This window comes from Helobdella robusta (assembly GCF_000326865.2).
Source record: "Helobdella robusta unplaced genomic scaffold HELROscaffold_102, whole genome shotgun sequence".
Classification (NCBI taxonomy): Eukaryota; Metazoa; Annelida; class Clitellata; order Rhynchobdellida; family Glossiphoniidae; genus Helobdella; species Helobdella robusta.
This window is the reverse complement of record NW_008703580.1, coordinates 122,817-140,033: the sequence shown is the minus strand read 5'-3', so window position 1 is coordinate 140,033 and position 17,217 is coordinate 122,817. Positions and strand designations below refer to the sequence as shown.

Sequence of the window (17,217 nt, the reverse complement as noted above, 5' to 3'; positions counted from 1 at the left end):
TGGCATTTGTTTCGTGAATTTAGCGTTAAAAAGGGGTATTTTTATTTCCCTCTTAGTTACTTTATTGCTCTGTGTTTTTTAATTAGTTTAAAAAAGTTGTCTGCGGTGGACAAATTTTGTTTAATTGTCAATAAGTTTCCGGTAGAAATTCTCTTTTTGTTGAATTGAAGTAAAGTAAGGTAAGAAGGTGAACTCGTGTTTGCGTGTGTGTCATTCATTTCATTACTCATTTGTTCTTCTGTTCTCCTTCTTGTTCCTGCCTCCTATGTTTGTTTGCATTTCAATTGGGTGTGGTTATGTATGTATGTATGTATGTATGTATGTATGTATGTATGTATGTATGTATGTATGTAATGTATGTATGTATGTATGTATGTATTTGTAGTGTGTGTAATGTACTTTTTAACTTTAAATTTAACTACTCTAGTGTAAAAGTTTGTTATAATTATGAAAATGTAAGTAATTGTGATGTAATTTAACACATTACTAACAACAGAACAAAACTCTACCTAGTCTTAATCTACCTAAAGGAATCTCATATCATAGATATAGCTAGAATTACATGTACTGTAGAGAAAATTCTATTTATAATTTTATTCATCTTATAACAATTGTTTTGTATAGTTTGCAGTATGGTATAGAAAGGTTTTTATACTTTTGATTTTTCAAACCACAAAATGGTTTTGTGGACCCAAACCCATTCACCATTTCTTTATAATTCATTATGAATAATAATAAATAAATAAATTATAAATTTTAATAAATAATTTATAATTCATCATTCATTCATTCAGCACTTTTCAAAAACTCCATAGATATCACGATGTTCAGTAACGCTAACACGAAAAATGCCTCAAGTTACAGCAGTGGCCCGCAGCTGATGAACATGGCCAACCTCACAATAGCTCCTTGTGCAATAATAATGGTTGGCCTGCCTGCCAGGGGAAAGACATATATGGCCAAAAAGCTGTCCAGGTTATTGATTTTATGCTACAAAAACTAAAATACTAGTTTAACTAATTTTTTTTCCTCCTAAGTTGGTTATAGTAAAATTATCAAGTCTTTAGAGGGAACAATGTGTGAAAATGTATTCGTTATTTGGTATGTTGGTGAAATTTTGACCACCCATCTGGAATGTAGGTATCTGAATTGGATCGGGCTGAACACAAAAGCTTTCAGTGTTGGAGATTATAGGAGGAAGGCATCCAGTAGTTTCAACAACTTGTCAGATTTCTACGACCCTAACAACATTGAAGCGTCAAAAGTGAGAGAGAAATGCATACTGGATGCGCTGGGTGATCTTCAAGCCTTCCTCATGGACAAGGGAGAGGTTGCCTCATTTTACACCATAATCTCTTCTTCTTCCTAGTACTAGATTCAAATAGATTTGCACTAGCATTTGTACTACTAGATTATTTAGGCATTTTTATTCATGCTAGGGGGGAAATATTTTGAACTAGCAGCAGTTCTTTATTAAGAAATGCTTTTTTAAAGGATAAACGTATGTTCTGTTTTTGTTGCTTTAGTGATAATGTATCAATGTGTTATTATCGTTACCTCTGGTTGCATAGAGATGATGGGTGATGATGTTTACTTCATTGGATAGTTGATTCACTTTACCTGTTAACTGCTGCAGGTTGGCGTGTTTGACGCGACGAATGGAAGGCGTGATGAGAGGCAGCACATCTTCGATGTCCTCACTATAAAATGTGGCTTCAAAACCTTCTTCGTCGAGTCATTCTGCCATGGAGACAAGATTGTGGAGGCCAACATCAGGTTGCTCCTCTTACTTTCTTATATATGCTTTCTTGCAGGATCCAAGCTTTCAGTTTAATTCTTTTCATGTTATTCTCATTCTTGTACATTTTGCATTACTTGCTATCGGATCATTTGCTTTGTTTATCAATTGATTAATTATGTTGATTAATTATTCATAATTGATTGGTTGGTAATTAATTATGTTGATTAATTATTCATAATTGATTGGTTGGTAATTAATTATGTTGATTAATTATTCATAATTGATTGGTTGGTAATTAATTATGTTGATTAATTATTCATAAAAAGTCGATGTTGATCATCACCACATCAGACAGGTCAAGATCAACCACCCGGACTACAGGGGACTGACTGTTGAAGAGGCTGTTGCAGATTTTAAAAAGAAAATTAAGTAAGTATGCTCTTGTTGTTGTTGTTGTTGTGTATGTGTTGTCGGTCGGTCGGTTGGCTGTTTGATTGATTGATTAAATGAATGAATGGTTGATTGAATGATAGGTTGGTTGACTGGTTGATAAATTGTATCAACTAATAAATTGTATCAACTGATAAATTGTATCAACTGATTGGTTGATTGTTTGCTTTGTGGTACGGATGAGTGTTATTTAAATTAACCTTCAATGCTGATGAATAAGGCGAGTTTCGTTTTAAAATTTTGTCGCGTGTGTGCCACGACTCGACAAACAGACGCTTGGAGCTTGAGTACGAGACAATAGATGAGATTAAGGATGAGCACCTCTCCTATATGAAGATCATTGACCAGGGTCGCATGTTTCTTGTTAATAAGGTCGGTTTTCCAATGGTGTTGGGTTTATGATGGAAACTAGCTTCTGCATGATGTTGTTTGGTGTTATTATGAATTGTTGTAAATATGAATTGTTGTAATTATGAATTGTTGTAATTATGAATTGTTGCAGTTATGAATCAGAGGGCTGTTAAAGATGAATAAATAATAATTTTTGCTCGCTTTGGATCAGGTTCACGGTCATGTAGAGAGTCGAGTGGTCTACTATCTGATGAACATACACGTCCTACCGAGAACCATCTACCTGACCAGGCACGGGGAAAGTGTGATGAATCTCGCCGGCAGGATCGGAGGTGACGGAGATCTCTCTGAAAACGGAGTTGAATTTTCGAAGGTCCTCACAGATTACGTCAACAATCTCAATAAGCCCAATCTCAAGTAAGATCTTATCCATTGTTGGATTGCTGGTTGGCTGGTTGGTTGGTTGTGTTTGATTGGTTGGCTGGTTGTGTTTGATTGGTTGGTTGGTTGTATTTGACTGGTTGGCTGATTGTGTTTGATTGGTTGGCTGGTTGTGTTTGATTGGTTGGCTGGTTGATCACCTGTACACGCGAGTTTGTGCTTGATACTTTGTCAATTGTTTGATTTAAATGTTAGATAAAAATTGAACATGCTTTGTAGGATATGGACGAGTTTGATGAAGAGGACGATACAGACAGTCTCAGGTCTCAACAATCAGAAAGAGCACTGGAAGGCATTGAACGAAATCGACGCTGGTGTCTGTGAGGGGATGACCTACCAGGTGCGGCGGTCCCAATCAACATCCCCAATTCATCATCCATTTACTTCTTTTTCAATTTTTATATATTAATTTATTAATAATTTTTTAACTTTTCAATTATATTCCTGCCCTGTAAAGCTGTTGTATTCGTCAGGTGGAGTTCGCGAACATTTATTCTTTCATCTGTACATTAGTTTTTTTTTTCAATTTTTATCTTCCTTTCATATGTTATGCAATCTTGTTGATACAGATCATCACATTTTGTTTGTGTTGGCTACGTTTAACGGAACGGTGTTGTCTTTCCTGTTTGAGTGATCCGTTCACCAAATTATGAATGATATATTATAATTGTATCGTGATATATTATAATTGTATCATTATTTTTCTAGGAGATCCATGAAAAGTATCCAGAAGAGTTTGCATTGAGGGATAATGATAAGTATCATTATAGGTTATTTCTCCTTCCTTTTTTCATGTTTGTTCTGTCATTCGCGTTTACTGGTGCTGTGTTTGCATGTTTCTTTCTCACTCTCTCTCTTTTTCTCTCTATCTCATTCACTCCTCTTCTCTCACTCTATTTGACCATGTAGTGCGAATTATCCATGATGATTCTATGACAGAAGTGTTATCTGTACTGACTTCTGATGTCGATTTTACCAGCTATAATGATCACGATGATCGCGATGTGAGTATAAAAAAGATTGTGTTGATGAAAATAGTGATGTCGGTGTCTTGTTTGTTGTGCCAGGTATCCAGGTGGGGAGTCATATGAAGATTTGGTGGCCAGATTGGAGCCAGTCATCATGGAGCTGGAGAGACAGGAAGATGTCCTGGTTAGTCATCTCTTTCTCTTTCTCTCTCTCTCTCTCCTCTCTCTCTCTTCTATCTATCTTGCACCTCTATCTGTCTGTCTCTTTTTCTTTTTTTTAAGTACTATTGTCTTTTTATGTTCCCATCCCAATTTGATTTAAAATTGTGTAATGCTTTGTCTATCCTGCCTTGTTTGCAAACTGTTCCTTACGCTCTCAAGTTTTGGCGAATTTTTTTGCGTGTAAGTGCTTGGCGGAATGAAAGCCGCCGGGTCCAAGTGGTTGAAAGCGTCTTCTCCTGGCTCGTGTTTTGTGTGTGGTGCGTCGTTTAGCGCGTATTCTTTCATATACGCTTTTTGGTTTTTTTTTGTTTCTCTAGTCTTAACTTTGGAAGAGTCTGTAAGATCATCAACCTTTTTTCTAAATGCGACTAAAGAAAAAAATGTGAGATTAATATTAATTAAAATCATTACAAACTGTGAACAAATGTAAAACTAATGCTGTTTGAAAATGCGTGCATGCATTGCATAGCTTGCTGGATGCAATTGGGTAGCAAAAGTGAAATGATTCGGACGCACGCAGGTCATCTGCCACCAGGCTGTGGCTCGCTGCTTGCTGGCCTACTTCATGGACAAGCCCCAGGAGGAACTTCCATATTTGAAGATCCCCCTCCATAACATCATCAAGCTTACTCCTGTCGCCTACGGGTGTGAAGTTAGTTCTCATCTGTTTTTTTTTATTATCACGCAATAATTTTTTCACTTTGAATTGTAACTGGCAAAATGGCAATAGTTAGCAATCGAAGCCTGGATATTATTTCTTGTTAAAACCAACAACAACCAACAAATAGATTGAGTTTATCAATCTGAACGTGAAAGCCGTGGACACGCACAGACCACTTCCAGCAAACTTGCAAGTCACTCGGAGTGCTCATGATGCCTTGGCCACTGTACCACCAACACCCACAACTCTATCTATTTAGGAAATTATTTTTTTATTCATCTATATATATATATATATATATATATATATATATATATATATATATCTCTGTGTAGTTTGAATATATTTATCAATCTAATGCTCATTGCTGTTTACTACTGATTAAAATCACTGGAACTAGTGTGACTATTTATTATCAGTATCATAAGCATCATATTTGCATTGTTGATTACATACTAGCTAGTGTCACTGCACGGTTTTTTAATATAATTAACGCATAGGAAGATTTTTAAATAATTTTTTTTACTCTGGGTTGCTCCGTACAAAGGTACGTGTTGGGTTTTTATTTTCGGGTGCTTTTTAAAAGTTATTTCCTGCTTACGGTTATCTGTTAATTTACTGTTTTTGTTATATTTTGTCATATCATTAATTATGCATTATATTCTGAGTAAGCTAATTTCTTTAAAACGAATTTGTTTTTCTTATTGTGTCCCGATATGGTCGAGTGAGTTACTCTGGTGCCTGTGCGATCGTCCGTGCGAGGCCCGGCTTTTGCAGTCTCGATCGTGTTTAACGGTAGATATGAAAGCAGTTGGGGAAAAATTTTATCTATGCTCATGTTTCCCATCGCAATTAACTTTTAGTTTTTATCGTGTAAAAATTTTCTCGACGTACGTGAATAATTTCTTCGAATGATCCGTGCATAAATTTTCTCGAGGTAAGTTTGAATTCGAAAACTTTCTGTAGTTACGTTTTTTATTAATTTTTATTTAAACAAAACTTTTCTAACAATTTTGAATTTTAGGAATCTGTCTATGGTTGCTTTGCTAGGCGACATGACATCATTCGTGCATCTGGTTTATCGTCGTCATGCATTGTGGTGGTCCATTGCGGGTTTTTTGGCAAAGGGATTGAATATTGGCCGATAATATAAAGGGGTTGTCACTTCATTCAATGCAACTCATTACCTTGCAAATTTGAGAAAATAAATATACCACCAAGCTAAGATTCTATCTAATTTTGTTATAATTCAATTAAATTAAAATAGTAATTTATAATTTCAAATAACATTAAAATTAAATCACTTATTGAGTTATTAATTAGCTTCAACTGTTCATTTCTTTATAAACTCTATCAACACCATAGAGGTATCTTATAGACAAGGTATATATTGATTAAGCTATAAGTTAATTCTACCTCAATGATCAACGCCTTGTTTTATTTATTTTATTTCTATTACAATACATTAAAAATTAAAATTTAATTTTACATTTGCAAATTTAATATTTTTTATGTTTTTGCCTAAATATGAAAAAGTCATTCAGGTAAATTTATACATATACATGTGGATGTGTTTTTTTAGTTATTTTGTGATCAAACTTTTTAGTTTTAAATTTCTTTTTATCCTAAACTTAAATTATTTTTCATGAATTATGAGAGCTTGTGCTACATAGTGTTTAAAATTGAATTTGTCGAAATGGCATATCTTTATGATATTTTTTCATGTGTTAGATTTGTAAACTATCTATTTGACTAATTTAATTCAAACAGGATGCATTTTCTTAGTTAATTAAATAATTTTTTTGTAGCAAGTGAAAATGATGAACCACAAGTTTGTTTCTGCTACTGGAGACCTATGTTTAACACAAGTTGGAATTCTCTCGTCAAGTTTTCAACTTTCTTATCATGGCTGAGTTGGACAACGCTTCATGTACTTTAATTTTATAAAAATGTTGTTTGTGTTAATAATATTTCGTTTATGAAACCTCATTTCTTAATTAGTAGTAGAGTAGGTTAGTGCATGTAAAGATAGGCAGACAAGTTTTCAAAAACTCAGAGAGTTCTATAGCGTTAACAATTTTACATATTTTAATTCATTTCATTTTCATTCATTTTTATGTCTAGGTTGATATAGGTTCGTAAATTAGTTTCCGATTAATGAATTGGCGTTACAAGTTACTCCTGCTGGTAAATTAAGTAAAGGCGAGAAACAAAATGAAAATAGTAAATCTTCAGAGTTATTTGAATCTTTGTCCAACTAATTAACATTAAAGTCGCCCGCTATAAAAGTTTTGTCGGCGGGTTAGATGGCGTGTAAAATCAAATTGATTTTATTTAAAAAAGGCTCAAATTTATAATTATAAAAAAGGCTTACATTTTTAATTATATATTCACATATTAGATTAGTTCGCTTAATGTTGATCTCCAAGCCAGAAAGTTATTCGAACTTTCTTATTGTTTGTTTTGTTCTGGTAAATAAAAAGTATTTTTGATTTGATTTGATACATACATACATTCAATAATTTAAGTCTGTTCACATGAAATTTTTAATATTAGAAAACCAATTGTTCTGGTAAATAAAAAGTATTTTTGATTTGATTTTGATTGATTAAATATGCTTAACAGCATTGTGAGTTTTAAAATTCTTTTGACTTAACATTTACTATTACTGCTGTTGCTGTGTAATAACATTGTTATTTATGATGGAATCAATCGTTACTAAAATGTTTGTTTCGACACATAGCGAGAGTTTTTTCGTGCTTCCGACTCTACATCGTTGACGAAAGCGACGCATCTGCTCAACGCGTGCAATGATAGTGTGAGGAAAGCAAGTAGCAGTTTGAAAGTTTATTTAACTGTGAAAAAATATCGATGAAAAACAATAAAAATTTATAATACATTTGGTTAACGATTGGTCGGTTGTTTCTCACTCGAAGAAGCGTTTTGATTCAACTGGTCAGACCCCTCCAAGGTTTTCAGGAGGCGAAAGAGAGCGCCGGCTTCTCTGATCTTGCTGAACTCGATGCAGAATGCCTGAACCTCTATGAAGATGTCCTGTCAACGTTGTTCGTCGGTGAATTAGATAGGCAAATTAATTCATCTGAGAGTTGGTGAATGATTGGATGGGTGCATGGAGGTGAGCGGCTGAAGGGATCGCATGTACTAACCCTTATGTCGATGACCTTGTTTCTTATAAGTGACTGAAGAAAAACACAGACGAGCCGTACGTACCTGTGGGGCGAGATGTTATCGAGAGATGTTGCGTCACTGTCTGCTACATTTTTCACGTACATTTATAATTGCATGCATACACGCACATCTTACGATCGATTGATTGATCGATTGATTGATTATAATTGCATGCATTCACGCACATCTTACGTACTCACCACATTTTTTTACCGTTAAATCATAAATGAATTTAAAAAGATATGAAACTGCTGAGGTATGGCGGGATTAAATAAAACAAAAATAAATTAAATAAAATTGTGGAGAAGAAGCGACCTGCACTGAAGATACTTATCCTTGGTGGTGTCGCAGGTCGATATGCAGTTGGAAATGTACAGGTGGATGAACTCTGTTGGCAAGTCACAGACCTGAATATGTCATCGTTGTACGTTTATTCAATTTTTTTCTAAAAAATATTCACTAATTTCATTTGTAAAAATGCATAATCGGCGAGTGCATACGTGCATACATTACACACGCAGAGATATATTACATACACAGAAAAATATATACAGTATTGTACGAATTCTACAGAATTGTTGGCATTAATTCGGAAAAATTCGTACAATACTGTAAAAAATATGGTCTCCTTCCAAGAAAAATACATACATATATACTTGAGAATGATTTACTTGAGAATGATTTACGATCAACCGTTAAAAAAAATCGAAAAATTAAGCAGGATTTTCATTAATAATTGCAATTTCTGACAGTCTTAATCCAATATATATATATATCTTTTATAAACACATAAGCTTATACCGAGGTTTACATAGAATCAAACATACAAAAATACATAGGTATTTATACACACACACAGACACAAACATACATACACACAAACATACATACATACACACAGACACAAACATACGTACAGTGGTCAGTCTGTTGACGACCTCCATGGAATGCAAAGAGACCTCCATGTTGACTAGAACTCCAAAGTAACTGGCAACACATTTCAATCATTACATTGGTTAGTTAGTTAACTAGTTGATAATTGATTAGTGTGTTGTCGAATGGTTTTCAGTTGTAGGTTTATTCACTTAACATTGAATTTTCAAAAAATTAATAATGTTAATTATAACGAATTTAAAGAAATGTTGAACCAACTGACTCAGATATCTGGTGACCTGCCTGCATCAGTCTGTAGAGGACTTCAACTGCCACAAGAGGGTTGTGCTCTACCAGATCAGGCAACTATTCGTTTGTTCATTAACCAAATCGTTAATACATTAAATAAGTCAATTCTTTCGGACAATTTATTACTTCTAAGCGCATACTGTCACAAACTCAATGAAAATTATCTGATAACCTTTGCAGCAGTTAGGCCAACATGGTGGACGAGTTTTGGATTCCTGTTTATGAATTGTTGGAGTTGGTGTTGCTGCTGGATGGAGAGAGGTCCAGAGATGGCCTTCAGCAGCAATTTGTGGCCTTCATCATTCAGGGCGGTTGTGGACTGCAGCATCGCTTGGTCCCAATGTAACTGGTGTTCTGACGCTGGCAACTGCAGCCAGGATAACTTGGGTGGGGAATCAAGTGCAAGCATCAGTGTATGGGCAAATAATGTACACTAGCACAAAGCAAGAAATGAATAAAGAAATAAATAAATAGAAAAGTGAGGAGTACTTCTTCATCAAGAGCCGTGTGGAGAGGCGGGATTAAAGTGATGAACTCAGGACCAACCGACCAATCAAAGAAAGAATTGTTCTGCTCCATTATGGCCTCAAGTGTCTGTCTTTGAATGTCGGCATCTGTTTGTCCAGGTTTGTGCAACCCTTCCACACTGTGAACCGTTCAGATTTGTAATATTAAATAACTCATTCATAACTAATTGATAGATTATTTGATGGTATTATCATCCACCAATCGTTAAAATCATCCAACAGCCAATCAACTATGACAAACATTCAATCATTACTTCATTGGCTTGATATCAGGTTGTGGCACAATGCAAGGTATGTATGATCTGGTATGTATCGGCATTTCTGATTGGTTTTCAGTTACTATAAGTTGTAGGCCGGTGATTTCGATTGGCTGAAAAAAATAGAATGAGTGATAAATATTTGAGTAATAATTTCATCACATCATTCAACATTCACCACTATCATCATCACCATCTGATGATGATCACGACGATACAGTCACCGACATGAATACGAAGCAGAAACACGTACCGGCAGCATGGAGACGTCCATCTGTAAGACTTGAGAGGGAGTTTTCTTGGAGAGCTGCACGAATAAGTGAAATAATTGAATTGCAGCAGTACATACATTCAGCTGGAGTCTTACGTAGAGTCTATCGTCAAACATATATTAATGTTTTGAAACTCATTAATAAGGACCGTCAATTATTTAAGCGTTTGTTTGAGCAAGTCAAAACTCATTTCATAAAATGTTTAACGAGCAAATTAATGTGAAAAGACAACAAATAGAATTAGCATATAGAAAAACAGTGGGTGTGTAAATTTTAAAAAGTACTCTAGGCAAACAACGCAGTTTAAATACATAGTGGAAATAGATGGTGCAACATTAAAAACAAAACATGGACAGTGCATGGCAAGCCCACATACACCTACTTCTTTTATTGGAGAGGTGATCAGTTGTGACAGGAAATACTTCTCTGATGCTGAAAGATTCGTTGGCACAGCATCATCTGACTGATATTTATTCATTATATTATTTATTCATTCATTCTATCAATCATTTATTCATTCGTTCATCCAATCGTTCACTCGTTTATTCATTCTCCTTGTTGAATATATAATCCATTCTAACATACAGATACACTATTTGAAAATTAATTAAGATGGAATTACTAATAACTCGAACATAATCTTTTCTTCACCAGAGTTGATTTTGCACAAAATTTGTATGTAAAATATCATCCAGTTGAATAAGCATACATGAGACAGCACGGAAACAAAACTAATTTAAATCACAAAACATTCACTGGATAACATCAAAAGTTAAAGATTGAAAAATAACTGCATAAAAAATGAATAAGCATTACATTATCAAGTTAACACACATGACCAACCAACTGACCAATTGTTTAATGATGACAGGGAGGAAAGGATTGAGTGAGATGGGGTCGGATGAGTAGAAGTCGACGAGCAAGTACATGATGAAGAGTCGTTCAGAGCCATGCTTCAAAAGGTCCACACTCTTAAGCATTGTCACCTTGCAATTAAACATCAAACTCAACATCATGATGAGCAATCAATAATTCAATCCAGTCAAGAAGTAAATTAATTAAAATGTTCACAATAGTGAAAATAGAAAACATTAAATGAAATTTTTTTATTATTTTAATAATTAAAAATCCATTCAATTTGTTCTGTAATCCTTATTATTTTAAAATCTAATTAATCTTGAAAAAAATTACTACTATTATTATTAAGAGATGTAGTGGTGTGAGGGGGGCACTGAAAAAGGTGGAAGGCACGTTCGAATGTAAGAAATGTGTTCATGGTGTGATTAATAGAACGGACGCAAGGACAGGGTTGAGTGGTGGTATTGAAAGAGTGGAAAGCTTTGTTTATTTAGGGGTTAAGCTGAACGCGGATGGAGGATGTTTGAGCGCTGTTACGACTAGAGTTCGTGTGGGATGGATGAAATTTAGGGAACTGGGTGGGGTATTGTGTGGAAAGAAATGGTCAGTGAAGATGAAAGGGAGGGTATATAAAGCATGTGTGAAAGCAGCGATGGTATATGGTGGTGAAACTTGGGTGTTGAGGGGAGAGGAGGAAAGTGTACTGCAGAGGGCTGATAGAGCTATGGTGAGGATGATGTGTGGGGTTAAAGTGAAGGATAGGAGGAGTAGTACAGAGCTGAGGTCGATGATGGGACTGAATGAGGACATTGTGACATTGATAAGGAGATCGGAGGAAAGTGTACTGCAGAGGGCTGATAGAGCTATGGTGAGGATGATGTGTGGGGTTAAAGTGAAGGATAGGAGGAGTAGTACAGAGCTGAGGTCGATGATGGGACTGAATGAGGACATTGTGACATTGATAAGGGGATCGAGATTGCGGTGGTATGGACATGTGTTGAGAAGGGATGAAAGGGTCGGGATTAGGCGAGCATTGGAGTTCGAGGTTGAAGGAGTGGTAGGAAGGGGTCGTCCGCGATTGGGATGGAGAGAGCAGGTGGAGAAGGACAGGGTGAAAGCGGGGTTGAGTGATACTGAGGCGAGTGACAGATGTGAATGGCATCGAGTGGTATTTCGGTTTCATCATAGGTAGCAACCCCGATCTCAGGGAAAATGTCGTCTAAACGTGTGTTGTTGTACTATTATTATTAATCAAGCAAAAATAATAATTCTTATCACTTCATGTTTTTAAAAAAACTTAATAATAAACAGTTGCTAAACTGAAATTTAAATAAAATTAGATAACTAAACTCTAAACTAAACTGCTCTCTAAAGCTAAACTAAACTGATGTCTAAAAAAAATAAAAAACCATACGAGGGCCAGTCCGACTTTGAAATGGAAGTTGTCCATTTTATTTGGGAACTGCTGCTTAAAAGCGTTTGCAAGCTGTTCAAAAGTTTGTGACTGACTAGATTCCTCCGACAGCAAACTAGAAAATATAAATGTGAATTTTTAGAAATAATTTGAACCATTTCAGTTTATTTTATTATTTGTTCATATATAAAAAATTTAATTTAAATATTAACATTAACATTGACTAATTTTTTTATTACATCTATAATAATTTAATTTAAATATTAACATTGACTAATTTTTTTATTAAATCTGTTATGTTGCTAAAGTTATTTATATTATAATTATTTATTATAGATTTTTATTTTATAATATATAAAAATTTCCCCCAACAAAACAAAGTGAAACATCAAGCTGGTCAATTCAATCTAATTGACTCAATGATTCAGTGTCAAATCAAAAGTCAAACACAGACAAACATAAACATTTATCAACATTTTTGAGCAAAAAACCTGAGAAGCGAATGAATCTCTTGCAAGTTGAAACCTTTCCTAACTGCATGATTCTCCGGTGTAGTCATCTCGATTCAATGAACTTTTTTTAATGAGAAAAATGTTATTTTTGCGAGAAAGACAACCTACACATTTATTTTTTAAAAACAGATATGAACAAAACTTTTAGTTAAATGTAAACGAGAAGGAACTTAGCCACAATCCAGAACGACCGACCTATATAAAGTGATGCGCGCTAAAAGATCATAAAAAAGAAGACCATTCGCTTAATTCATGGCAAGCGTTCATATATTGCATTGCATTGCATTTTTAGATTTCTAAAGCGCATCTATTGAGCTATCTTCAGAAGCGCTAATTGTGCTTCGTTTTGTTGAAAAAATGATGTTTCAAGCCAGCCTTAATCCAATATATATATATATATATATATATATATATATATATATATATATATATATATATATAGACGTAAAAGACAGTGAAAATTCGAATCATTACAGTCATGAGAGCGTATAGCGATATTTTGAACAAAGACATTTTTTTAAATATTTATATTCAAATATTGAGGGAGCTCAAAATAGGCTTGAGCCCGAATGGTTAAATATTGGGGGGCTGGAGGCCGAAAGTCCGTACAAGTCGCCGCCAGTACACCAACCAACAACATCGTCAATTTTTTATTGCCCAAAATTTCCCCAACTTCATCATAATCCTCATCGTCGTCGTCATTGTTCCTAGCAAAAGCATCATCGTTATCAAAGTTGATGACTCCAGTGAATTGAATGTTGAAACGTTTGTTGCAAATGTTGTTGGATGATGTGACGAAGTTTATGAACAGCTTGTGGTGGTAGGCAAGTTTTAGGATGGATGCGGTGAGGAGAATTTTCATCTTCCTCCTCCTCATTATTTTTATTATTATTATTGTTGCTGTTGTTGAGATGGCGGTGGTGGTTGATGTCGGTGGTGGTTGATGTCGCTGTTCGATGGCAAGTTGGACGTGAACCACAAAATTTGGGCAGAAGTGAATGCTGTTTTCATTATTTTTACGATCAGCCCCTCCAAACGTTTTTATGATTCCGTACCCATTTATGACGAAATATTTGGCATCTGACGAAAAGAGAGGAAAAAATCTGGCGGTGAATCTGGAATTTTTGAACAATTTTAGCTGAGCGACGGCAACACCAGTCGCCAGATTTGGCTCTATAATAATTTCTCTGTCCAGTTGTTTCCGTCAAATGCTGAAAAATTATATTTGAGCAAATTTTTTAAATAGATGTTGTTATGCTCAGTATTATCGTCAGCACAATCACTTTCGTAATTTCTAGAAGTTGAAAATTTTTGGATCTCCAAAAACTTAACGTGTCATTGGTCATGTTGTTCATTTTAACATTGTTGTTCTTGTGACCAGTGGTGATCTTCATTCATCTCAGCTTATTCTTACATCTCTTTCTTTTTCTAAGAATGCTCACATCTTTGGCCGCGAAAGTTTTTGAAAAATTTGCGCACGTTGATTTTTGGGATTTTTCAATATTTGATTTTTCAATAGACCATCATCGTAATTTTGTCGTTATCACTATCACCTTGTCATTAATGACTGTGTTGTCATCACCGTACCACAGTCATCATCATCATCATCGCCATCATCACAACATTTGTTGTTTCATTCTTTTTCAATTTACTTTAATTAATTAACTTAGCTAAAACTGATGAAGAAGGAGAAAAAGGAGTAAAACACAGAACCACAGCCATCTAAGAATTGCTGAAGCGATTTTCATTGAACAAAAAAGCCGCAAATCAACAAGCAGCAAAGAATAGCAACTTCATTACCGACCAGAAGAATATTAATGAAAGACATTACAAATAAACGGACAGGACAAAGCAGATTAAAAGCACTTTGCACACACGTTACGAAATCGTTGGAGGAAATGACGTCACGTCAACAGTGGTTATTCAGCAGTATAATGAACAAAATTTATAAAAGCAAAATTAATTAGCTTTGAATAAATAGTACTTGGAGCATTTCCTCACACAATGAACTGAATTCTCTTCAGTCTCAACTCAATTCTGAACTCTCGCGCTTGGATCTAGCACTTGTGAAGAAATGAAAAACTAAAAAAGCTCTTCTACATCGGCATACCGTAACAAATCAATTAAAATTCCATTGGCGCGTAGTAGTTACATACCATGGATAACATGTATTATCTAGAATTCTATGTTACATACCTACACGAAATTCTTCCGATGTAAAGAAGAACAAAGATATAAAAGTCAGACGAACGAGGCGAGGATTTGCTAGAATGGCAACAGTAAATCACTTCAAAACAATTACGCTTCTATTTATTTCCAAGATTTTAAAATCAATTTGGGAATTTGCGATTGCGAAAAATTACATTATGACTACAATGAATACCATCTGCTTTTTTAAATAGTAAAAATACGTCATAGTATATCAATCAGTCAAAAAACAATTAAAAAATGAATTGAAAAATAAAACAGCAATTCGTACTCATAATCGTGAACCTATTCAGAATGATGTTTAGTTCGCAAATGCTCTGAAATGTTCAAATCAGTTTGCAGTTTTTCTAAAAGGTTGATAAGAGAATCTCGCTCGACAGTTAACTTGTCGATGATCTCGTCCTTTAACTGGTTTTCTTTTTCAATTTTCTTTATAGTATTCAACAGTTTTACAAAAGAGCTGTTGCGTTTAAAAAGATCATACGGCAAATGTTATCAGTGAGTAAAGCAAGATCGAAAACTCGGAAGAAAAAAGTATATTTTTTAAATTAAAACGTCATACCAGTCTGTTTCTTTGTTTGACGTCCCCTTGCTTTCATGGCTGATGTCGCCAAAATTGAAATTTTCATCGATGTTGCAAGCAGCGTGCATTCCATCACTTCTCGCTTTTTAGTGACAAAGTTCGTTACAAATTATTAAAGTGGGATCATTAGAATTATCTAATTTGCAAAAGTGATATAACGCGAAAAACCTCCAGTCCCTCCACTGACAACAACATTGCCAGACTTATTTCTACTGACGACGATGCGTTCGAGCCACACCGCCTGATCACCTTCATTGCTCTGTAAAAAACACGTGTGTGCTTCAAGAAGTTGACGTTAATGAAATTATTACTGTTAATTTTTCTTACGGCTATATTTAGGCAAAAGTCATCAAGCGTCGCTCTGACTTTAAAACCATTTTCAAGATCGTGGCATTCTTTGCTATTAAAATTTTCACATGTTTCTTCTTCCGTTTTAATTCTGGCGTCTGATTCGGAATGATTTTCACCAGCCTCTCCACTGAGAGCTTCCACCAACTTATTCAAAAAGTCCTGTCGCATCTTCAAAACCAACTGCGCCACTTGAATATCAACGTAGCCAGCACAGCCGGCGTTGGAGTGTTTACAATGCATGTGCACCTTCACACAGCAGTCACTTCTTTGCTTGCTGTTGCTGTAAGTTGATGATTTGTTGTTATCATCAGCTGCCAAAATTAATAAATTACGATGAATTCAAGTGAAATAATAAACCACTAAGATATAAGCATAAAGTATCAATCGAATGTAGTAACTAACTTGAAGAGAAATCATTTTTAAACTGTTCATGGCTAACATTATGAAAAAAATTCGACTTCACATCAGTGACTCTTGCTAAAACTTCAGAGTGAACGACGGCTGCATTAATGTTGGAACTCAGGAAAAGTCGCATTGGACTTTCAATCATCAAATTTACTAAAAGTTCACTCGTTTGCAGCGTTATCGTTGATATGGACACCTGCATTCAATTTTTTAAAATTCCTAAAATTATTTAATTCAAAGGCTTAATCAAACCAGCAATTCAATTAATCAGCTGACCAGTTTTTTGACAGGACATGATGACGTCACGGACGAAGCTTCAGTTACTGCATCACTTTCGTCTTCTTCTTCTTCATCATCATTCCAGACTTTCTTCCTCACGAAAGCCGGACTCTCAGATTCAACTATCATCATCATCGCTTTTTCCTCTTCATCATTTTCGCCAACGTTCAGCTCCAGTTCGTCTGGCGTCAATAAAAAAAACAGCAAAAGGTTCGATGGGTCATAATTGACAACGAATGAAATAATAATATTTATGAAACATCTGTCAGACAAGGGCGGTGGTATCGAAGACGCGCGTCACGAATAAGAGCAAGTCAACTCGTCATGCAGAAACTTCGCGTGGAGC

General features: G+C 35.0%; 3 protein-coding genes across 3 annotated transcripts; 1 reads left to right on the top strand and 2 right to left on the bottom strand.

Moving 5' to 3' along the window:
* HELRODRAFT_186255 (hypothetical protein) lies at positions 1 to 5,546 on the top strand. Its single transcript, XM_009012272.1, has 12 exons — positions 1 to 169; positions 816 to 975; positions 1,141 to 1,330; positions 1,637 to 1,776; positions 2,093 to 2,170; positions 2,464 to 2,563; positions 2,754 to 2,959; positions 3,203 to 3,323; positions 3,692 to 3,753; positions 4,051 to 4,135; positions 4,694 to 4,825; positions 4,962 to 5,546. The coding sequence occupies exons 2-12, from the start codon at positions 824 to 826 to the stop codon at positions 5,091 to 5,093; spliced, it is 1,398 nt and encodes a 465-aa protein (XP_009010520.1). The 5' UTR covers positions 1 to 169; positions 816 to 823; the 3' UTR covers positions 5,094 to 5,546.
* A 181-nt stretch (positions 5,547 to 5,727) lies between these two features.
* Positions 5,728 to 13,269, bottom strand: HELRODRAFT_186253 (hypothetical protein). The gene is made up of 17 exons (XM_009012271.1): positions 13,025 to 13,269; positions 12,534 to 12,648; positions 11,113 to 11,247; positions 10,644 to 10,724; positions 10,243 to 10,296; positions 9,987 to 10,102; positions 9,695 to 9,851; positions 9,378 to 9,587; positions 9,180 to 9,262; positions 8,941 to 9,010; positions 8,339 to 8,430; positions 8,002 to 8,065; positions 7,209 to 7,888; positions 7,121 to 7,183; positions 6,643 to 7,095; positions 5,878 to 6,030; positions 5,728 to 5,771 (listed from the first exon to the last, which is right to left on the bottom strand). Exons 1-13 carry the CDS (start codon positions 13,090 to 13,092, stop codon positions 7,739 to 7,741), a joined length of 1,395 nt encoding a protein of 464 aa, XP_009010519.1. The 5' UTR covers positions 13,093 to 13,269; the 3' UTR covers positions 5,728 to 5,771; positions 5,878 to 6,030; positions 6,643 to 7,095; positions 7,121 to 7,183; positions 7,209 to 7,738.
* A 293-nt stretch (positions 13,270 to 13,562) lies between these two features.
* On the bottom strand, positions 13,563 to 14,391 carry HELRODRAFT_183238 (hypothetical protein; the record flags this gene model as incomplete). Its single annotated transcript, XM_009012270.1, has 2 exons — positions 13,563 to 14,232; positions 14,378 to 14,391. The coding sequence occupies 2 exons, from the start codon at positions 14,389 to 14,391 to the stop codon at positions 13,563 to 13,565; spliced, it is 684 nt and encodes a 227-aa protein (XP_009010518.1).
* Positions 14,392 to 17,217: the final 2,826 nt, after the last annotated feature.